At 37.6% G+C, this 25468-nt stretch overlaps 1 protein-coding gene across 1 annotated transcript in view; it reads left to right on the top strand.

Annotated features, from left to right (window-relative positions):
* ascc3 (activating signal cointegrator 1 complex subunit 3) overlaps positions 1–25468 on the top strand; it is a 256025-nt gene that overhangs the window by 43561 nt on the left and 186996 nt on the right. The window contains exons 6-8 of the mRNA XM_079894249.1: positions 6682–6883; positions 19585–19720; positions 21520–21645. Of these exons, the coding sequence (XP_079750375.1) occupies positions 6682–6883; positions 19585–19720; positions 21520–21645 (464 nt within the window). The remainder of the gene's footprint in view (positions 1–6681; positions 6884–19584; positions 19721–21519; positions 21646–25468) is intronic.

Genomic DNA, 25468 nt, shown 5'->3' with positions numbered 1-25468 from the left:
CAGGATAGCAATAAGTAGATGGCTATAAATAATTGTAAATCATACAAAATAAATGCCATGATCACTAGATTTTACACAGGTGTTACTATAATGATTTTGTTAATGATGATCAGCAACCAAATATTGATAATGTGGAAGTTACTGCCTTTTGCCTTGGCATGACTTCTCACTTTTTGCTGACAATACAAAGGCAGAGTACAGTAACTTTAAAATAGTGGTCAAAAGTCAAGTTTGAGCTCAAGATTTTTTTTTTGTATATAATTGTCATTACTAAAACATCTATTTGCCAGATTTCCAGTGTCCTACCTATAATCAATTTGGCGGGACAACTAAAAATCTTTAAAGTCATTTTTCTCAGTTCCACACTCTAGCGAGTTAAGGTCTTTTGCCTTTGTAGGGCAGATTTCTTTCGATACTGCCCTCTGTAACCGGTAGGCGTGGCTTGGGAGTGTCCTCGTAGGGCAGCGAAGCAAGTGCATTCTGGGAGTTGTTGTCTTTCATCCACATAAGCCAAAAATACATTTTCTGGCTTTTCTCAGTCTAGAAGGCACCAACTTCTAAAATAATTTCACATTTCTTCTACATAAATGACCCAATTTAAATACACATTCATCTTTCCAGCGGTGAAATATCCCTTTAATGATATCAGAGAGATGAATGCATTTAAACATGTGAACACGTTAACAACACCTATTGGGTGTTTAGAAACTTTCCAGTCACGGCGAGAAAGTAGGATAGATGCTATTATGATCTCGACTGCATGTATAATATCCTGATCTGCTCTGAATATCATAATGAATTCTAATTAAACGAGTATCGGAAAATCCCTGATCATTTCAGTCTTATCTTAGTGACTTGAGTGTTGACATTTCAGGTTGTATTGCTTTATGAATCTGTCACAATATACAAATCTGTCCTGTTTAAAGATCAGAGAGATTGGAAAATGCTCATAAACTAACTGGTTATATTGGTTAGGCCTATACGGTTTTTGGTGCAAGAAATCTTGACAAACATCTATATCTATGCATATCTATATCTATGTATCTATGCATGGAGAATCAAAATGTTCTTGATATATTTACACATATAAGATGTTACTCTACAATAAAAACATACGGCAAGTTTCAGAGCTCAAAACTATCTCTCCTGTTTAAAATAGGGCTGGAACTAGCGATTAATTTTTCAATCGATTAATATATCGATTATTCTTTTCGATTAATCAAATGGTTCTTTTTTTCCCTGTTAATCGATTGTTTATTTTCTGAACAGTCAGTTAATCCTTAGATTAGTTACATTAGTTAATATTTATTGGTAAATTAACCAACTATGAACTTTTACCTAATGATATTATTTATCACAAAAGATAAGGTTTATGCAGTCTAGGCCTAATAAGGAAATGTGTTAATAACAAGGCTGTGTTCACAGTCACTTTTTTGGGATTTATAGCAGCAGTTGCTTACAAGTGTGAATCCTAAGATGTTTTGTTCATTCAGGAGATTAAAGTAGCTAGCTAACTAACTAAATCAGTATCAAACATGGCGGTGTCCATAAAACGGTGAAGTTTTACAACGATTGACAGCGCATAAATAAATAAATGAGTGTTTCGATGGGCTAGTTCATCCATTAGATATTTTAAATAGCCAACAACAGCATTAAATGCTTTGTAACCGGTTGCAGAAATCACGTTTGAGCCTGACAACCGTATTATGGGACTGTGTAAAAGATCAGCATAATAGTCCAAATACTGGCGCTGCTGTGTCGTAGTTTTGAGAGCCCTGAGATGCTTTTCTTTTTCTTTTCAGATGCTCCTTCATAGAAACTGTGCTGCTGTGTTTTGCCATTTCAGTTTTACAGAGTGTTCAGGGCACCATTTTATTTGGTCTCTGTTTTAAAACATTTCTACACTTTTTATATCAGTCTTGTTATTTTCGTAATAACGTCTGGTTTTCGGCATGCCCAGAGTCGAAGCCGCCATCATTGGGGATGACCATAAACAGTGCGACGAATCGAGGCATTCCACTCTGTTACGACCCCCGATATAGTCTAGGAGTTCGGGGGTCCAACATTTAAAATTGACATTAAAGAGAAACATATATAATCCACATGTTGTGCAAAAAAAATCCACCAATCCAGTAGCTGTGCAAAAAGTTAACACCTTTATTCTGTACAACAGGGTTATAGGCAAAAGGAGAAGTAGCCTAAGACAAACACAATAAAGAATATAAGTATATACAGTGGATACAGAGTTTCTGTAAGATGTTCAATAAATATTTACAGTGGATACAGAATTTCTGTAAGCTGGTCAATACCACAAAGAGGAAGAGGGAACGTGGACGGCGCCAAAGAAAATAAAGTAACAAAACCAAACGAAGTCTAACTTTTAGATAACCTCTAATCCTAACTAAGAAAAGAAAGAAAGAAAACAAAGATCTTCAGCGTCCAGGACGCCCTATCTAGTCTTCACTAATTACCCGTGTAACCAAAAGTACACGGAGTGGCACTCGCCCCTAACCTAGTGTACTAGACAGCTCAAAAACCCTACGTGTTGCAGTGTATGTCACGTGACATTCTTACCTGTCTGCCTCTTTCAGGACTAGTAACATACAGTGGGACACTGTATACTCAAGTTACATAAAACAAAAAGAAACGAATACAAGAAGAATGGAATCATACACTAAAATCAAGCAACACAGAAACAAAAGGGTTACAGAAACAACAGCAAGGTAATTTGTGCAAGATATCAACAGAAAGCCGTGCGTGGGAAAGAAACGTCTGCCGTTCTCTTTTATCCGAGGTGGTCTTTTCCCATTGGCGACAGAGATGATTGATGACGTCAGCGCTGATGATGATTGACAGATTACCGGACCAATCACGGGTACCTAAGAAGTGAAAGTAGACAAGAGAAGCGGGGAGAGAAACAAAAACAAAACACACGCAACACAGGGACGTAACACACTCAAATCGACTAATTCACAGAAACGTTGACGTGTCGTTCCAGCCCTAGTTTAAAATATTAATAACTAATTTCCCTAATAATTCAATTCATTACCCTTCTGAAATGCCTGGTTTTGAAAGCCTCTCAAATGGTGCGTTTTCCACAGGAAAGGAGGATGGAAAGTGTATTTTTCTTTTTACAAATATTGGACCGTTTTTGGTGCAAAACCCCCCAAAAACCCCCCCAAAACTTTATAAACTAATCTCGAGAAAATATAAAATGACTTGTCATGTTTCATGTTTATTTGATGTAAAAATGTTTAATATATCGCATACACCTATGTAGTAATGCCTTTTTGTTGTTTAATGCAGTGAACTTGTTTCAAATAAAGGTTTTTCAGCTAATTTTGATTCTTTTTTGAAGATTATTCATAAGAAGTAAATAAGTCTGGCATCAGTGCAAAAACATCTGCTTCACCAGATGTTCCACATCATGACTCAAAAATAAATTCATATCAATCAACAAAGCTGTCATGTGCAGTATAGTATAAAATAGAGTATAGTTGTCTGCTTGTGATATTGTACCCTTTTACAAAGTCTTGATTATGTTTTTGGGCTCTACTAGAACAGAAACATGAAGAACAATGTTCAAAACACGTTATTTTCCCCATATTCTCCATTGTTGCGGCTCCTCTCTTCCCAGTCTGTCAGTAACGCTCTGTTTAGTTCCTGTCTCTATGAAGCCCCTCCTTCTGAAAAGCACACTGTGCTCTGATTGGTCGGCTGGAGAAGTGTGTTGTTATTGGTCAACGCTTCGAGTGTGTTTGGGAAATGTCCCGCCCCTTTCCATAACCGTCAGTTTAACACACTACTAACTAACTCAACCAGGCCCCGCCCCTTTATTCTGCGAATTAATTATTTAAATGAGGAATATTGTGACATGTTCGTTCCCGGAAGAAACTCAAGACTACAATGGAGGCGCTTCAGGGAGCTCAGAAACACTGACACTGATATAGAGAATGCATTAGATAATAAATAAATTTGAACATTTAAAAAAGCATAATTGGTCCTCCCAGTCAAACTCTCTGCTTTTATTTATACAGCTCAAACATTCTCCCGAACACCTCCACTGAAAAGCTGTGTAAGTGGTGGTGGAATGTTTCATTTGTGGGTGAAGCGTCCATCTTTGAGCGGTGGTTTAGTGTTCAGGTTGGACTGAAGGACGTGTGGAGAAAGACAGATGAATAGGGATAGCAGAAGGTTTTGCTGTGGACGAGCCTTTAGAAGAGATAAAGAAGAGATCATTCAGACAATCAGCCCGTGCCCCGATGCAATCATCCCATCTCATCTGCTTTCAAGAGCTATCAGGCTTTTTATTGAGCTGTTGTCCTGCAGACAGAGGCAGTCTGATAGCACTCTAACCCTCTGATAGGGTTAATATTAAACCCTAGCCTTTACTACGCTGGCGGCACTTAGTCCTACAAGACACCAGCTCAAATAGTTTTGTATAGATGAATGGGCCGAAATACCTTTAGATGCTGAGCTGCTCTCATCAGCAACTAAAGACCAACTTCCAAATACCACTGCAAGTTAATGATTTAAGGGTCGGCTTTTAGTTTCATTTTGTCTAGTCATTTTCTGTCAGACTTGATGACTTAATTATTTGTGCAGTCACGGCTGGCTGAGACTGGCACAGCTTTCACTTTGAATTAAGCATTTCAAACTTTTTGATGGCAAAAAGTATTTGTGTGTGTATATACAGATCTACACTACCGTTCAAAAGTTTGGGGTCAGTAAGATTTTTAATGTTTTTAAAAGAAAAACACTTCTGCTCACCAATGCTGCATTTATTTGATTAAAAATACAAACAAAAACAGTAATATTGTGAAATATTATTCCAATGTAAATCAGCTGTTCTCTATGTGAATATACAGTAAAGTGTGATTTATTCCTGTGATTAAAGCTGAGTTTCCAGCATCATTACTTCAGTCTTCAGTGTCACATGATCCTTCAGAAATAACTCTAATATGATGATTTGATGCTCAAGAAACATTTATGATTATTATCAATGTTGAAAACAGTTATTTACATTTTTATTTCATGATGCTATGATGAATAGAAAGTTCAAAAGAACAGCATTTATCTGAAATCTAAAGCTTTTGTAACATTAAACACTACCCTTCAAAAGTTTGGGGTCAGTAAGAATTTAAATTTTTTTGGGGGGGGGAAAGAAATAAAATAAATCAATACTTTTATTCATCAAGGATGAGTTAAACTGATCAAAAGTTACAGTAAAGACATTTATAATGTTAGAAAATATTCTATTTTAAATCAATGCTGTTCTTTTGAACTTTCTATTCATCATAGCATCATGAAATAAAAATGTAAATAACTGTTTTCAACATTGATAATAATAATGAATGTTTCTTGAGCATCAAATCATCATATCAGAGTAATTTCTGAAGGATCATGTGACACTGAAGACTGGAGTAATGATGATGAAAATTCAGCTTTGATCACAGGAATAAATTACAGTTTAAATATATTAAAATAGAAAACAGTCATTTTAAATTGTCATAATATTTCACAATATTTCTGTTTTTTTTAATCAAATAAATGCAGCCTTGGTGAGCAGAAGAGACTTCTTTTAAAAACATTAAAAAATCTTACTGACCCCAAACTTTTGAACGGTAGTGTATATACAGTGTAAGTCCCATTTATACGGCAAAAAATAGTACCGGAAAATATTTACTTTCTATTAAGTTCACACGGTATGTTTTTCTGCCAACTATTAGATAATACTATTAGATAAATATACCTGAAGAAAAACATAAACCTATGGCTGTCAATAGAATAAAATAATTGTGATTTAATCTCATCATTTCTAATCTCTCTTGAGCAGAATTAACCTATTTTATTTTTTATTTTACTTGATAAAATAAATTGTTCTGGCTCTACTTTCTGAATTGACAAGCCACATTTAAAATCTTTGAAAAATTCAGCAATATGCCACTAAAGTCCGTGTCTTTCCAACGCAAGTAATTTGTTCATACTCAAAAATTTCCAACATTTGTTTTATTATTGTTTTTCCAGTGATAATCCACCAATAATCATTAGGTAAATTAATTAATAGTGCTTTTTTTGGCCTGTCCCCAGCCCTATTTCTCTAACTTCTTGATACCAATAACATCCAGAAAAAGAAAATATGTTCTGCAAAATGCGGGACCTTTAATTCTCAGCAAGCCCGAAGTACATGGGGACTCTTATTTTGAAATGTCTTTACTTCCAGCTGCTCATTCATACAGATGAGGGAGATAAAATATGGCCTCCAGCGACCATCTGAAACATATTACAATATAAACACCATAAAGTACACATTGTCATAATTCATCAACAGTAGATCATAAGCAATTGCTGCAACAGTGCTAATTTACTCATTTAATTAGTGGGAGTGTTAGCTCTGAAATTAGTTTGTTATTGTGTGACATTGTAAAGCACATCGGTCAACTTGTGTTGTGTTAATTGTGCTATATAAATAAAGTTGCTATTACTATAGTGACAATTACCTTTAAAAATGTTGTGTATAAAAACTGAATATGTAGTAAGCCTTCAAATATCAAGACAACAGTGATGCAATATTCTGTATATTTATTTTGTATACTGTATCACTGCATATTTTATTCTATATATATATATATATATATATATATATTATTATACGTTTTTTTTTGTCCTGTTATTGTTTAGGAAAGCATAAAGTGGCGAGAGATGAATCCAGCAAGCCCACATACGGCTGCCAGGTGACCATCCAGTCCGAGCAGGAGAAGCAGATGATGAAGATCTACAGGAAAGAGGAGAAGAAGGAGAGGAAACGAGAGAAACGAGGGGATGAAGGGGAATCCTGTGAAAGCGCTTTCCATTTTGACCCCGTGGAGCTGAGATTGCAGAGGTGAGCGCCTCTCTAACTCAAACTCAAATTCAAAATTGCTTTATTGGCATGACTGTAAATAATGCAATATTGCCTTTAAATACATAGAAAAATAATAATAAAAAATCTAGAAATAGAAGAAAATATTACAACTTAACTTAAATTTAAATAAACAGTGTAACAAATTAGAACATGTGTGAACATTTGATACCACAGTGTTTTAACACACACACACACACACACACACACACACACACACACACACACACACACACACACACACACACACACACACACACACACACACACACACACACACACACACACACACACACACACACACACACACACACACATTACTGAGGGTCACTAGTGGACAGTAGGGAAACACGCCTCTCTCTCTCTCTCTCTCTCTCTATCTTTCTCTATCTCTCTCTCTTCCTCTCTCTCTCTCTCTCTCTCTCATTATGGGAACAAGCACCTCTCTACATATCAGAGTGTGTCCTATTGAAAAGCAGAGAGAGAGAGAGAGAGCTTGATAAAACTGCTATCTGGAGCTTTTGCAGAAGGGATTTTCTCTTAATGTTTAATTTCACAGGATGGAAAAGAGCAATGATCTGTTTAATTAAAAATGCTGCCGTCCAAATGAGGCAGAGCATGAGGAGAGAGATTAGAGATGAGGTGTTAATACCTCACACGTCTCCTCAGCCTTTCAATCATCCCACTGCAAGACAACAACCAAACAAAAATAACTCGCTTTCAATAGGATTGATGAGAAACGCTCATGTGTCATACCGAGACTGCTAAGCGCACCACACAGATGTCTCTTTTGTAGCATTTTAAGCATTTTATTGGACTAAGAAGAGCTTTGAGTGTCAATCTATATTTAATAATTATTAGTATGTGTGGTTATAATTATGCCCTCAGAAAGGTAACAGTTCTGCATGCTCAAATCTTTTGATATTACAATTTAATGCTGATATTCCCACAAATATCCACTCGATAATTAGCATTTTATTTGGAAACATAATCATGTTAACGGGTTTGACATTTTAAAATAGTTTTCTACTGAAAACATAACAAAAACACATACATGATTACACACACACACACACACACACACACACACACACACACACACACACAGGAGGCTTTTACTTTACCCGAATACTTTACTACCTGAAAGGATGATGGTTTCATTATAATAATGCTAATTATTTTCCTCTTTGTAATAGAATCGTATTTTACTTTAGTGATATTAATAGTTATGACTGTAACGAAGTTGACATAAGCTGGGGATATGACTTCAAATCTTTTAAAGGGTGAATAAAAATTTACTCAAAATTAAATATCAGAACTCGACACTTCACATCATTCACTCATTAAAAATACACCTGAAAAATGTATTTAGGAGTAAGTCACCTTTATTTATATAGCGCTTTTTACAGTACAGATTGTATCAAAGCAGCTTCACAGTGATAACATGAAAATAATACAACAAAGTTTGTTTCTAGAAGAAAACTGTGTCATCGTCCACCTTGAATAAGGCAGATCAATAATATTGTTGAATATTAAATGTCCCCAACTAAGCAAGCCAAAAGCCAAGGCGACAGTGGCAAGGAACCAAAACTCCATCAGTGACAGAATGGAGAAAAAAACCTTGGGAGAACCCAGGCTCAGTCGCTCAGTTCTCCTCTGGCCAACGAGCGAACAGTGTATGATTATGATCCAGGCAGCGTTACAGGTCAGAAGTCAGATTAGATCAGAACATTCAGAATATTAATCCAGTTCCGTCTGGTTGGAAGTTGGAGTCATCTCGCCGGTATGGAGACGAGTTTGTTGAGGATCAGTGCCGATGGTTGTCGTGTGGATGAGGCCTTCACAGGGCTGATGAGGCTGGTACTTCAGGGATGCGTTGTGGACGTGTCCAGGCACAGGTCCACCACCTGATCTGGATACGGCCCGGATCCGGCTGACTTCAGTAAACCTCGGAATAAACAGAAAGATAGATAATATGCAATAAAAATAGAAATGTATAATGTTCTATATGAATGCCAGGTAAAAGAGATGCGTTTTTAGTCTAGATTTAAACTGACGGAGTGTGTCTGCTTCCCGGACAATGGTAGGAAGACTGTTCCACAAGTTTTGGCGCTAAAGGGGAAAAGGATCTACCGCCAGCAGTCGATTTTGATATTCTGGGTATTATCAACTGGCCGGAATTTTGAGATCGCAATAGACGTGAAGGACTATAATGCGTTAAGAGCTCGCTCAAGTACTGCGGAGCTAAACCATTTAGTGCTTTGTAAGTGATCAGCAATATTTTAAAATGTATACGATGTTTAATAGGGAGCCAATGCAGTGTTGACCAAACAGGGATAATTTGGTCATACTTCCTGGTTCTAGTAAGAACTCGAGCTGCTGCGTTTTGGACCAGCTGTAGTTTGTTTATTAAGCGTGCAGGGCAACCACCCATAATAGTAGGGATGCCACAATTCTCAATATAATATTGAACCGTTCGGTATGACATCCATGGTTCAATACGCGCTTGTGAATTGCGTTTTTTTCGGTTTTACGTTTAAATAATTTATGTGCGTTTTATTTCTCTCCGAATTGACTGTTTGTGTGTGCCTGTAAGTCTACGAGCTGAGATGAGGAAACTCCTCCCCACTAGTAAATATTCAATCACTATGCTCTAAAGTTAGGGGGCGCTTAACCATCATTCCACACTTTAACATGGCGAGCGGCGGTGAAGTGAGGCTACAGTACAAGGAAGCGCTGGCGTCTTTCAAATCCGTGGTGTGGGGACATTTCGGTTTTGCCGTTGAGTATAATGCAGAGGAAGAAAAAACGATGACTGCACATCTGCGGCGCCGTCACCCAGCAATATCACTGTCTGAAGGCAGGATAGCAGAGCAGGTAATAAAGTCCTCCAAAAAACAACAGTCCCTCGCTGAATCCTTCCCGCAATCATACCCAACTGGTTCCGAGAGACACATAAAAATAACAAAGGCAGTGGGGGTGTTCATTGCCAAAGATTTGCAGCCGGTCTCGGTGATTGGAGATGCGGGATTTTGTCATCTTATAAAAGCACTCGATCTGCGTTACAGACTACGGTCTCGCACTTTTTTCAGCACCGAGATAATTCCCGACCTCTATAAAAAGACATGCAACAGTGTTGAGTACGAATTGGCTAAAGCACACATAATGTACATGGGCTACCAGCAGCTGTGAGATGTCAGTGTTGATTTTATATTATACAATGCACTAGGAACTAGTGGACTTTTCTTAGCTTTTAAGTAAAATAAAGGAGTATTGCAATAAATCGTTTTTAATTTTTTTCTCCTTAACCTCTTACTGTTCCTATTGCCTAAGCATAGAATAACAAAAAAACACTCTTATGTGTCAAGCCACCAGAACCGAACCGAAAACCGTGGTTAAAAAACCGAGGTATGTATTGAACCGTGGGCTAACTGTATTGTTGCATCCCTACATAATAGCATTACAATAATCTAGCCTTGTATGTATGTGTGCGGTTAAAAGTCCCTGCGTGTCCTAAAAAAGACGAAAACAGCAAGCGTCCCTGAGTAGGTATAAACCCTCTGATAGGTTTTATTTATCAAGGTTTATTTCAAGCATTTTGGAGGAGTCAAGTGCAGTTTTTCTATGGATTTTTTTTTATGTTGATTTATCCCTGTTGCCTCCGTCTCTTCATGCCGCCTCTTGCTGATGGTGGGATAATATCTGTCATACTTTCTGTTGAAGGATTCTCTTGTTAATGCAAAAATCTCACTGGATTATTAAAATGTTTACAAAGGGAATGTTTGGAAACTTGAAATTGACATTTCTTTTTGACAGACTAAAGCAAAAGATATTAAACATATTTGCATGAAAACAAATATTGTTGTGAAGCATCTAATATGCTTAAAGTCCCCCTGTGGTGAAAATCAAGCTTTTAATGTTGTTTATATGTCTATGTGGTGTTTTTAATATGCTTTAAGACAAACCATGTGTAAATTCTTAAGTCGACACCATTGCTGAGTATTTTCTCCTTAAAACTGCTGTAACAAGTTAGCTCAAAGGGGAAGTATTTATAATAACTCATAATTATCAATTATGATTAATTATTAATATTTGGGTCAGTTAATTGGATTAAATTGAGGTAGCTAAATTAATATTACAATCAATTAATCAGTTCCAACAAACTCTTTTGATTATTCATTTATTCTAAGAAAAGCGTATCTTTCATGGCCACCGAAAAATAATTATTTCTTAGCATGTACAGCGCTTAGAGCATGTAACAAGATCAAGATCGTAAGATGGACTTTGTTGCAAGCAGAGAATCAGAACCAAGTACATATTGTGTACAAGTACAAACTAAACAAACATACATACATTCATACATACATACATGCATAGGTAAAATGGTGAGTGATATGGAACCGGAAACAGGAAATGGAACTATGGAAAAAAACTATTTAACTATGAAAAGAACCATCAGCTTATCATTTTCAGAGCACCTCATTAAATTGATACTTGCATGGTCTGTGCAGTGGATACAATTCTTGAAGTGGTTGAAAATTGAGTTTGTTGATGGGTCCGTGAATGTCAAATGTCACTGTACAATTTGCAATCGTTTTCTTCTCTGCTGGATGGAGAAGATATGATGAACTTGCATGGTTATTTCGACGCTGTTCTCATGGCTCTAGTGCAGATTGTGGCCTACACATGCAGAGCAAATGGTGGGAGTTGCGATGGACTTCTTCTGCATTGAATGAAGACATTGAACTCCTGAGGTTGTCCTTGATGCTGTTGTGGTTGAGAGAGTCCTCTCTCTCCTGAGTGAGCACATGGGGACCCGGGGGCCTGCTGAGGCCACGCTGGACAGCACGGCATCCTGAACGTACCGAGAAGCCAAGAGTTGATCGTTGCAAGAGTGATGGTAAGGTTACAGGTTTCTTCTTGGTTGGATTGAAGAAAAGACAGTCAAGATAGCAGGCGGTGGTCATGGCCTGCTGGGGCCCTTGGGCCCTCGTGGGGGGTCCCCACAGGATCAACCTGAAGAAGCAGCAGTTGAGACCAGAAGAGAAGAGAGAGGGTCACTGTGGATTTGTCTCTAATAAAGCCTGAGAAAGGCCCCGCCTCTCCGGGTTTACTTGACCAATGAGAAGGGTGGAATTTCCAAGCGGGAAGATTCCTCTGTGGTTGATTTATGAATCTTTGTTCTACGTGTGCTCATTTGCAATGGCAGCTGGATTGGTTTCTGATGACGAAACTAAGAAAGATTCTTGTAATACTAATATGTTGCACAGCTATCAGCATATCATGTACACAATCATTTCGATCTTCGAAGTACCAATTTTTAGAGACCAAACATGGTATAGGTGAGTTTACATTGACCATTGGTTCTATAATAAAATACATCGTATCAAAGAGATAATAGTATCAAAAGATAATAGTATTACAACACAAGACAGTAAATCATTCACAAAGAGTTCTGGGATGCATGTTAATTGGTTCATCGATAAATGAATGCAGGAGAGTCTGTTCTAATATCTGTACGTCTTGTGGCAGAGGCCCCTGTTCACATTGCTAAGACTCATAAAACCAACTTATGTCATCGTGGTCGTGGTAACTAAGACCTTCTTGCCCTGTTTGGGGGGATGGGGCACAGATCCCAGAGTGAGTTCTAAATATTTGTTAAACTATAACAAATACTTGTGTCTGACTTGTCTCAGTCGTTACACTGCAGTGAACAAAATACAGTCTCAAAAACACGCTTTGAAATCGCTGGTGTTTCTGACGTCACAAACTACTTTGTAACCAATCAGATCAACGTGTGATCGTCAACGAGTGGATCTCTGAGCTGAGTGAGTGAGTGGAGGTGGGGCTCATTTGCATAGAACTGCGTATACTAATTGAGGCAAGGGTGTAGAGTTACATTCAAGCTATTTTAAGGCATGAAGATCATTATTGTATATAAATTAGTACAAAGAGCTTGAATGAGGCTTCAGTCGAGCCGTATCAGTGTGTATGCTGAAGGATTGTCTTTCGTGTATTAGGAGATAAAGGTGTCTCTCTCAAACAGTGTAAGGACACTAGCGATTGTCTTAACGATTGTCTTACAGCAGAGCACTTGAGCCAGGCAATCAGTTGTGTCATTTTAAACTCTGAAATATAATCCTGAGAGCTCAAGAAAAGCTTCTGGGTCTCTATGAACGGCCGATCACTGTCACACGCTTCATGACCTGAACGCTTGTGTGAATCTGATAGCAGAGCTGAATACACAGATCAGGTTCTGTTGGGACGTTTGTCCTTAAACCCAAAGTTTATTTCTCTTCATTCATCACTATTTCTCTCCAGACCTTATGAATTTGTACTACAGTATGTAACTATGAAAAGGCCTGGACCAGTGTTGCCACCTTATGGAACAACTAGTTAATGCAAACAAAAAAGTCAACGCGCATGTGTAACTTGCGCGAAAAGAGTTGTACTATGCAGATGAGAAAACTTCCATCATGTTTATTGTATGCGTACCCTATCATATGCGTAAAAACTGCCGCCCGGTTGGTCATCGGGCCATCGTTGTCGGCCTAGTTTTTGTGGTGTTGTCCCGCACCGTTGGCAGGAGTCAGACCTCAGTTGTTGTGTGTTTAGCCGATTGAGCATGTGAGTGGAGAACGTCACTGAGAGAGGTCACTCTGATTGGCTGCTCAACTTGGCGTAAGATGAAAAAATGGAAGTGGCGAAAGCAAGCAATCAACAAAGACAAAAGGGCTCTTCTGATTCTTCCGGTTTCCCTTTTTGAATGACGCATACAGACTACTGCCACCTGCTGGTGTGGAGAATATTTCCTCTCATGCACGTTCAGAACATAGGGTAAACGTACCTATTAAGCTCACCAAAATCTACATTGAGACATTTTTAGTGCACAAGATATTGGTTTTAGTACAAGAAGTTATTTTAAAATAAAATATTAATCTCTCACACTATAATATTTCATTTTATTTTAAATGACAAAAGTATTTCAATTAAGATGTACATCATTAAATATAAAAAGTCTGGCTGTGCTTAATGGGTACGTTTTGTACCCTTTAAGCACACCCCTGTTCCCAATAAGCTCACAACAAGTTTTATTAAAAATTCTTGTTTATTTTAAACAACCTTTTTAAGGAATAATTGAAAAAAGTTTTATTTGAAGGTACAGAGTCAATCACAAAAAAACAGAACACTAAAATCAAGCAACAAGGCATTCAATTTGATATGTTAGTAGTGACGTGTCATTCAAACTCATTGCAACATCTAGACTAGTCCACGTTCAGCTATGTAACACATATTGAAAAATCAAATAACAAAACAAACCAATGTGCTCCTTAAAGGGATACTCCACTTTTTTTGGAAATAAGCTAATTTTACAACTCCCCCAGAGTTAAACAGTTGAGTTTTACCGTTTTCGAATCCATTCAGCCGATCTCCGGGTCTGGCGGTACCACTTTTAGCATAGCTTAGCATAATGAATTGAACCGGACAAGACCATTAGCATCTCTCTCAAAAAAATGACCAAAGAGTTTTGATATTTTTCCTGTTTAAACCTTGACTCTTCTGTAGTTACATCGTGTAATAAGACCGACGGAAAATGTAAAGTTGCAATTTTCTAGGCTGATATGGCTAGGAACTATACTCTCAAAATCGCACCTTTTCATTTTTCGTCGGGCTTAGTACATGATGTAACTACAGAAGAGTCTTGTTTTAAATAGGAAAAATATCGAAACTCTTTGGTCATTTTTTTGAGAGAGATGCTAATGGTCTTGTCCGATTCAATGATCTATGCTAAGCTATGCTAAAAGTGGTACCGCCAGACCCGGAGATCGGCTGAATGGATTCGAAAACGGTAAAACTCAACTGTTTAACTCTGGGGGAGTTGTAAAATGAGCTTATTTCCAAAAAAAGTGGAGTATCCCTTTAACTCTCTGGGTCAGAGCTTTCCTGTCTACTCCAAACTTCTTGGACAGATACGACAGGTTTCTGATGGCTCCTTCTTTGTATGACATGCCTCTTTCATCTTTGGGCATACACTATAGTTTCGTCTAGCTTTTGTCATCTTAAGACTGTGAAAATAAGTTTATTAATCATTTTTTTGAAGATTAACATAGTGACAACCATCAGTTAATATTTAAATTCTGATTATTAAGTATTTACATAGACGTTTAATGTGGGTGAGCTTAAAGGGAGCACACACTGTGCTTAATTGGAGCAAAAACAATTTTTAATTAATAAATATTAAATTAAATTTAAAGGAAAATATTTAGCTAAATTAATAATCTAGGTAATGTATTAAGTTTATACCAATTTTAATATGAACAACTATTATTGACAATATCTATGAAATTATGCTTTTTCTAATTGATGTTACACTGAAGCTGTGTGATTGTCATAGTAGTGCACCCTTTAAGCTCACCTAACAATAATATGAATTCTTTAAAAATTACAGCAGTTTAAAACCACAGACTATCAATAAAATGTAAAATTATAATATTATGGATTTAAAAGTACAAGCCATTAATGCCTGTGAAGTAATATATTAGTGTAGCACACAATCTTATACAGCTAGTAAGCTAGCTATGTTCGTAGCATCTGGGCTATGTTGCTAAAACTATCTTTTAGATCTAACTGTAATTATTTCCCACATCCAGGTTCCAGGTTATAATATGCAAAAGTCTAAACATTAATCTCTTAATTTTGCAATAAGAAGATGTACTTCTTCAAAATAAAGGCTTAAACATATAAAAAATGCACATTTGAGGGGCTCCTCTCCTGGTGAAAGTTTTCAGACAGCTTTGAAAACAGCCGCCAGACAGTGTGAACACATGGACACACATATCTCAGTGTGCAATGGTCTGATTGGTTTAAAATTACAGGAGGTATATAGTAACAAACACATCAATTGGTTAATACATCAAATAGGATAATACATTGCTGTTTCTTTTTATAATCTGAGCTCCAAGATGGTAGTGTGCTTAATGGGTACTTGAGCTTAATAGGTACGTTTACCCTATGTGCTAGTTGGCCTTTGGCTGTAGTGTTTGCAATGCATTAAAGCGCAACTTTCGGCCCAAATGCAGAGGTGATCATACTAGATACTAGCATGCTAAATTATTCAAATATGGGCAAAAGAATGATGTCACACTCCAGGGTTTCTTTTCTTTTCTTTAAATTATATTAAATGTAAATGATACATTTTTTCTTACAATGTGTTATTTCAAACTTGTTTTTAATACTTTTTAAACTACTATAACAGGGTTCACCAATCTCGGTCCTGGAGGGCCGCTGTCCTGCAGAGTTTAGCTCCAACCAGCTCCAACACACCTGTTTGAAAGTGTCTAGTATGCCTAGTAGGGCTGTCACTTTTGAGAGAAATCAAATTCGAACGGATATCGAATATCAAGAAATGTATTCGAATATATTCGAATATCTACGAGTAAAATGTAAAATGAAGTTAACGAACAACCTCGATCCATCAGGAAACGCCACATGGTCACTGAATTTCACTGCGCTTCATGAAGAGTTTTTCTTTTGCGTGAAAAAGCCGTTCGCCGGAGATGTGTTAAAAGATAGGGAGTGCATTCATGATTAGGCTACCGGTATAATAATCCTCCTGGCGCCGGGTCTAAGTGAGTAATGTTCTCTTACCTTTGTTATTTGATTAACATTAATGACACTTTAAGACCAGCCGCTGCGGACAGAGACGCGATCTGACACGCGTCGCATTTTCGCACATCTCTACGTTCATTTAAGACTTTATTTAAATAATTTAAGACTGCTCTTATGAGGACACTCGACAAAACGGACATTTGGCATAATTTGTGTGTTATGGTTTGTTCAAGCCCGAAAGAGAACTCGATACTGACGCGCGTCTTTTCTGTGGGTCGTGTGTGTGTGTGTGTGTGTGTGTGTGTGTGTGTAATAGGCAGGAATTACAGCGCGGACTCTTTTGTCTTGTCGTTATCTTCCATTTTTAAAACAAGCTGGCTATTGGCTGCTATTATTCGCTTGATTTGGTCATGGGCCTACGCTACAATACGTTTAGAGCGGCCGCTACCGGATGAGATGGCAAACAATAAAATAAAAAGCAAACGGTCTAATCATAGACTGTAAAAAATGCGCAAAACATGGCACTTTAAAAACCGAATAGTTTATTTATAGTTCGGTTTCGGATATTTCACGCCATGTTCGAATGCATATTCGAATATCGAATAAAAAGTGACAGCCCTAATGCCTAGTGAGACCTTGATTAGCTGGTTCAGGTGTGTTTAATTGGGGTTGGAGCTAAACTCTGCAGGACAGCAGCCCTCCAGGACCGAGATTGGTGAACCCTGTACTATAATGAGACTTTCCTCCATTTTTCAGCCAAATTGAAGTTCTCAATTGGCCAAAAGTCTTTTCGCCATTTCAGATGTCACAATTCTTCTGACAGGATCATTTTATTTAGTAAATTATCTCACCATTCACTGATGCGGTCCAGGTCAAACGCAGTCACCATATGTTTGGTCTAAAACGCTTCTGCTCTCATGTATTGCCGCAGGCCAGCAAATGTGAGTAAATTCTGTCATCTTTGCAGGACTGTGATATGAAGAGTGTGCAATGTAGAATATTTTTAGCAACAGTGTGAAAGTGAATTGCACATAACAGGCACAATACTGATATAAACATGAATATACAATATGCGTCACATGACTAAATTTACGTCATCGTTTTTAAATACCACCGGTTTCACAGTCCACACTACAACGTAAAAAACGGCGTTTTCAAATGTATCCATTTGTAATCCTTTGGAGTGCGTTTTCAAAAAGGTTCATTTTCATTAAAGGGGGGGTGAAATGCTCATTTTCACTCAATCTCCTGTTAATCTTGAGTACCTATAGAGTAATATTGCATCCTTCATATCTCCAAAAAGTCTTTTGTTTTATTAAATTTTTAACAGAAAGATAGGCTGTACCGAGTCTTTCCGGAAAAAAACGAGCGGCTGGGGGCGGGCCCTGTGGGCGAAGCTTAGCTGTGCTAACGCGCCAAGCTAGTGACAACACACAGAGACATTTGTTCAACAAACAGTTTTACTCACCGTCCGGTTCCAACGCACGACCGCGAACCTTTATCATTGTGACTGCTCGATCCTTAAGCATTAGACGATCTGCAAATCCGTAGATCTGGGCTTTGTTTATAAAACAATCATCGTCGAAATGCAGGGAACAAAAGTCTTTACACAACTCCGTTTATGCTCAGGAAAACAATCCACGGGTCCCTTAACGCTGGGTTCTTTGGGAATCTGTGCAGGGTTGTCTTGCCCTGGCAACCAAAAACACACTTCTTTGGTGACATTGACTTCCCAAAAGCCGGGCAGGGCGCTTTGATGGCGAACTGCTTTCACTCTCTTGCTCTGGTCTACGAGTGCGCGCGCGGCCGCGATCTTACCGGAGAAGTGCCCTTAGGACCCATATAAGGAAATTCCGCCCTATCTTACGTAAGACAGAGCCATACTCGAAAAAAACTTTCCGAAACTTGTGACAAACCGGAAGGAGTATTTTTGGAACAAAAATACTCCTTCAAACGTACAACTTAGTTTTTGAAACTTTGTCCATGTTTAGCATGGGAATCCAACTCTTTACCAGTGTAAAAAACTCAGTATGCATGAAATAGCATTTCACCCCCCCTTTAATAAAAACGCCGTCTCAGTGTGGACGGAAGGCCAAAACGGAGAGAAAAATATACGTTTTCAAACGAAAACGTATTAGTGTGGACATGGCCTTAGACAGAGTTTTCCAAATATGAATTTTGGTACACAATTAAAGACATTGAAACAAACAAACAAACAAAAAAAGACACATTTTAACTCTCCTGTATTTAAATGTGTGTGAATGGAAGTGAATGAGACGCATACGATAAATTAGCTGTCGTGCTTGCATAGGTGGTGCTGTGCATGAATGAGGTGTAAAATACTGCTTGAAACTCCCTTTTTTTTTTTTTTAGCAAAGTATCAGTGGAAGGAGGTGCTTATCCTTTAAAAAATGTTGGTCGAAAATGTTTGGAGGTCAAACAAAATATTGTTTGAGCTGCATTATTTAAAAAAATATAAATATTTTATATCAGGATTGCAATTTTTGCAGCTCTGTTACCAACATGTCTAAATATTTATTTTAGTTATTAGTAACTGTGTTATTAGTATCTAGAAACAAATGCATAAATAAGCATGAAATAAAGTAACTCATTAAAATGTATTTATTTACTCCAAATGACTGTTTTACTTACATTAAGTGCTTATATTTATTTTTAAGAAAAATATATTCTATTTGTACTATTATAATATTATATTATAATCCCAAGTGCTCATCTGTGCACCCTGACTCCCTAAAGTCAACCAATCACATTGGAGCTTGCGATAGCTTTCTGCATTTTGCCTCCAGCATGTAGAAAGTGTCCCATGAGCCATTAGCATGTCTTAGCTTTATGTAAATGTTAAACATGTCTATAAAAGTCTTTTTATAAGGGTTTAATATGATTTGTTGCAGATATTTCAATGATAGATGACAATTTTAAATGGCTCAGAAATTGCTATTAGTTATATTATCAAAAACATCTGCTCTCATATTTCCCTGTGTTAGGTGAGACGAAATGCTCTGTTTGATGAGTCTCGATTGTCTGTTGATGTGCATCTCTGTATTTGTGTGTAGGGAGCAGGCCTTGCTGACGGCACGCCGTTCCCCGGTGTTAGGGCGGCACCGAGACTACGAGCGCATCCGTTACCCTCACGTTTATGATTCTTACGCTGAAGCCATCAAGACCTCTGCATTCGTCGGAGGATCCAAGGTAAAAGCACACCGCTAATCTGATTCTTGTGCAAGCACACAGAGGAGAAATAAATCTCCACTCTTAAATACCAAATCTCTCCCCAGTGCTTTGTTTACTCTGCATCATGCCAATCTGCTCAATTATATCACATTATCACACACTAGATTACCCAGAGCCTTTGTTTTTAATCCAGTTTTTATGATGTCTTAATTAAAATTCCTGCTGCAGGCCTTCATCCAGCGATTGAAATGAATTCATGTGGGCCTCGTGTTTTTCCTGCGGGTGGGGGGGAACAGGTGGTTTAGGGCCAGTGCTTTCTAGTGCACATGTGGTGTTGCTCACTGTGTGGTAGAGCTGCACGATTAATCGCTAAAAGATCGCCATCTCCATTCAAACTTCCACGAGATCTCATTCCTAAATGACAATGATTCGGCTATGTCTATTAAATCTGTTTAAAAACCTTTAATTCAAATCTGAGTTGGCGCTGCTGCTGATCCAGAGAGAGCAGTTGTCATGTTTAGGTATGAAACGGCTTCACAAACAGTCTTTTCAACCTCACAGTATCATTATTTCTGTGTTGAAAATATTCATATTATGACAGAAGAACGGGGATAAAAGTTTATAGTTTATAGTCTACGGTAGCGATCAAAATAGAGCAAATCACTGAAAGTAACACAGCGCTTCAAATAACGCCACCAGTTGGCGACAAGGGACTGTTAAAAAATTTTTTTCCATTGAATCATTCATTCAAGAGATTAGTTTAACAACGCTGATTCACTGAATCATTCATTTAAACCCATTTCTTTTTAAAATAATTAATTCAGATTCATTAAACATTTGTAATAGTCTGCAGCAATTATCATTTTGTCAGAACCTCTAGTAAATGACACGCTATTTTGTTTAGTTGTCTGTCCAGAATCGTGGGAGAATCGTGATCTCGGTTTGAAACCAAAAAATCGTGATTCTCACATTTATCCAGAGTCGTGCAGCTCTACTGTGTGGAAAAGTGTGTGTACAGCAACTTTAAAGGTTGTAAAACTCAATACCTGAAAGAATTTGAATGTAAACCCACCTTGATGTCAACGGAGTGTGTATTGGAGGTCTTAAGCTTAGTCTAAAAATCCCCTCAAGGATCGTATCTACAATAAACTTAGTGTGCCGTCACGCTACATAGGTGGCACTTTCAATGAATGAGGTATAAAATAGCCCCCCCCCCCCATTTTTGAATGCTAATAATAATTGAAGTAATAATGAGTGCCACAGTTTTGCCTAGTAGAATATTTCTTCCAGTGTTGCTTTCTAATAATAATAAGCACTATTTGAATACTTACAATGACAAAACAATGATTTTCACAATGATTTTGGCCCTGGCGATGTGTTTAGAACAACAATATGTGACTAAATGTGTAGCATTGCCAGATATGATGACGCATGATGCTGTCTGCTGTGATCAACAGCTGATTATGACACATTCATTAGTTCGGCATATGCTCTCAGTTTGGTGAAAATGAGTTGTAATTATAGGAGCTGGAGGAAATGCAGCGTGCTAAAATTAGATATTTATTCTCCTAATTCTATAATGATTTCCATAAGAGAATATAGCAAGCCTAGCTCAACCCACTGCATTCAAATGTACAAAGAAGTGCTGCTTGAGTTATGATGGTTATTTCATATCAGTTAATTTCAGCGGTAATAAAGCACACTGGTGGCCACAGCCCTCAACGTTTAGTCTGTGACTGTTGCCGTGAGCTAATGCATGATGAAGGTTTAATTGTGTGTGTTTTTGTGTAATCGTGTCCTCTCTGCTGTGCCGGCAGATGCTGCTGCCCGAAGGCATCAGAAGAGAGAATAATAAGATGTATGAGGAGGTTCAGATCCCCCCCAACGACCCCATGCCCATCGGCTTTGAGGAGAAGCCCGTGTTCATCTCGGAGCTGGACGAGGTCAGTGGTGGTTTATTTACAGCTGTTGACATTTATCAGTGCTTGTGTTCTCACTCCATGAGCTCTTCACAACTAATCGTGTCTCCTCTTCATATTGACTGATGACTTTATGCCTAAAATCTCCTCCAAATGGTGTCAGATGCAGCATGGGATGTGTTGTGTTTGTATTTTGTTTGCGGTCCTCCAGTCTCTCTCTTGAATCTCACTTGGAAGTGACTTAACCTGCGATTCATCGACTGGCCACTAGAGACAAGCTCTAAAAGAGAGTCAATCCCATAAACCCCCATGTTAAAATACCTGTACAGCAGATACAAATATGTTTACAGCCTGGTACAAATGGTTTTGGTCTATAATGCTAATTTTGCCCTGCATAACAACTGTGAGGGAGTGAGTTTTTTTTATAACTCATCTGTTTAAGTTATATTACGCCTTGAAATTCTGCATAATTAAGGGCGTGGCCACTTGAGTGACAGGTGGATTGCCGCTGATATCACTACTAGCCGTTTGTCTGCTGTCTGTTAGCGTCACGTCACCTCAGCTAATCCGCCTCGCTGCACATTTACGTTTATCCGGGAGTGGCGCGCTGCCAAGATGGCGACGGCGGCTCCGCCCACTTTGGGCTTCAAAAATGCTCTTCAGAAGTGCTCTTTTCTCTGTCTTCCACGACGTGTTCTGTCAGATCTGTGACACTGACCAATAGGAGCACATAAGCTCTTACGTACACAGCTTTCAAACATGGCATAACGAAAGAGAGAGGAGGGTATTGGTGCTGCTAGTTAGAATTATGCAATGGAGGAAAGGTTTGTGGAGATATGGCAACAATACTCCAGTCTTTATGATGTTTCCTTGAGGGAAGCGACGTCAAGCGATGATTGGTCATGAAGCAACGTGTAGTCTGACATGTTTCTTGTCCATGACACGACAAGAATTTAGAAGTCAAAAACTTAGCTTAAGACTATCGTATCGGACAAAAATATTGACATTACGCCAGCTGGATACATACCAACGCAAAACACCTTGCACTGGTGGACAATATACCAGTTACAGGGTTCCTATGCCGTTTGGAAAAGTGTGGAAGAGTATGGAATTTGATTTTCTGAGTAATTCCCAGGTCTGGAATTGTATGCGAAAAAGAAATCAGAGTATAATATAAAAATGTATTATTTTAAATATAAAATTATGAATTTCTAAAAAATAAATGTGTCACACAGGCTGGGTTAAAAATGAAAATGTCTCGATTTTAATCTATTCTTATTTTAATGAACCAATATCAATTCTTAAATCCCAAGAATCAATATTTCAGTGTATGCTGTTTTCAGTTGATGAATAAACTAACCTTTGTTGCGTGATAATGCATCATCAAAGCACATTTACAGTAGTCGTTTCAGATGTGAATATATGCAGGTTATAAAGCTTTTTAGGTTTCTTCTCATCATGCAAACGCATGTTATCACTTTGAGAAAACCAATGAAAAACAGAGAAAATTAAAATATTTACAGATGATTTTTACTGAAAATAATGCTGTGTGAGCCATTTATGTTTAATATGGTCTGAAACATCATTTGGAATGAGGTCTGGAAATTTGAGTCTGGAAAAGTATGGAATTTTGAAATTGAAAACGTGTAGGAACCCTGCAGTTAAAATGATAAACCAGTACAAAAAGGGTCCTATAAAATCGTTTTAATTTTTTCTTAAATGCAGTTTTTTCTGTTTGAATTATTCTGGATTCCATATTTCTTTTCTCCCATTGCAATGATTACATTTTAGTCATCAAAAAGCATTGTCTAATTAATTTGAATAAAGAAACGTATACAATTTAACAACAATTAACTAAAGTTACATTTTTAATTCATATCCAAACAGACATTTATGTCATGCATGTCTTGACGTCCATATTCAAAACCAAGTGTGACTCAACCATGCTTGTTTCATTGACTTGACACCGAAGTACCAGAGCTTTTGACATCTCTACTGAAGACATAATGTCCACCCAAACCTGATAGGCTTGTGAAAACCTCTTCACCAACAGGAGTCCAAAGCAAAGAGGCTCACAAACACTCACTTTAGCTAATAGTGTGGGCTTGATTTTGACAGGAAAGTGCACAACAACCTCCTCGCCGAACTAGAGGACATGCTGGCCGTGGCTTAGACTTTACTGAGGGTCTCCTTTAATTACAGTCATCAGTGTGTCAATCATAATGACAGCCGTGTGGTCATGCTTGAGCTATGAGGTGTGTTCAGATTCACAAGATCAGCAAGGGTGACTCGTTGATTGGCCAAGTCTTGAGTTTAAATAGATTGATTAGTGATGCCTGCTGAGTTGTTTTGTGTCGTCTTTATTGTTATGTGAGGCTCAGCTGTTAATGGGTTTTAATTAATCAGTCAGTCTTTAATACACAGTTTTTCCTCTTATAATGTGAGTCAATGTTTATTGAACCAAATAGATGTTTATATGCAGTGTTGTGTGTAATTCAATACAAGTAACTTTGGTTACGTAATCAGATTACTTTTTCAAGTAACTAGTAAAGTAACGCATTACTTTTACAATTTACAACAATTTTTTTTTAAATAAGTTACTTTGTTTTCCCATTTATTGACGGACAGCTCTCCTGTCCCCATGTTGAGAGACATCGAAGTGCAGAGGCGTTGTGTGTGAACATGAGGGTTATTGTAGTTCTAGACCAAATGTGTGCATTTCACTTGCACAAAAAAAAGATTCAATATTCTTCAAAATGAATAAAATCAGTGAAATGTAGAATCAGATTACTATGCAAATCTCCAATAACTAAATATGTTAAATAAAAACATACATTTATGCATTTAATCTCACTTTATTGACCAATGTACTTGCATCTGACCTTTGATGATTCAGTTAAACCATAAGCAAAAATGACTATAGATTTTTTTGTTTTTATAGGTAAAGTAAGTGTTAAACTTTTTTCTCCTGCGTCCTATTCTTCCGTTATCCAGAACTGAAAGGTTTGTTTTGAGCGGCGCCCTCTTCTGTACAGGAGTGAATCTGCATTTCCTTCAGCCTGAGGCTTATTATTTCACTTTTGGTGTGAAAGGGTCTTTACATTTGGTCAAAAATATAACTTTTTTGTTATAAAAAAACAAGCTCAGCCCAGGTGGGAAAAAAAGTAATGCAAAAGTAATGTAATGTATTACTTTTCTAAAAAAGTAACTAACGCAATTAGTTTCTTTTTAAGGGAGTAACGCAGTATTGTAATGCATTACTTTTCAAAGTAACTTTCCCCAACACTGTTTTTATGTAAACAGCCTCTTTTATGATTGGCTAACACACACCGGGGTAGTTAACACTGGCTCCATCCAAAAGCTTAAAAATTGAGGCAACATAAGAGGTTAGAAACGTCCCAATCCAATGATCGTGTCGCATCCTGTGCGTTTGATTTCATGAATCAAATCAATGGCATCTAAAGTTGAGGTTGGTGGTCATTTGTCTAAATGTGTGTTTTCAACACCTTCAACTTTTTATATCATTTTTAGAGAGAAATTAGTACTGAAGTAATTACATATTCACTTTAAATATTCTCTCTTGTGGATCATTAGACTGTTCTGCTGCCTCAAAGCCTGTCCGAAATCAATTTCAGGAGGTTCATTTGTGTGTATGCTTTCAGACTCAGCCACTGTTGTTCATCAAGCTGCTGGTTTGTGAAGGTGGATGTGGTATAATGTTGTAGGGTTTAAAATTAAAGGGATATTTCATCCACAATCTCAAAAATGCTGGCTTAAAAACAAGCCAATTTGGGTTTATTTAGCCCTGCCACTGTTTAAATATAGGACAGAACGCAGCAAATTAGGT

This window comes from Squalius cephalus (genome assembly GCF_949319135.1).
Source record: "Squalius cephalus genome assembly, chromosome: 15".
Classification (NCBI taxonomy): Eukaryota; Metazoa; Chordata; class Actinopteri; order Cypriniformes; family Leuciscidae; genus Squalius; species Squalius cephalus.
This window is presented reverse-complemented; position numbering and strand designations above follow the sequence as displayed.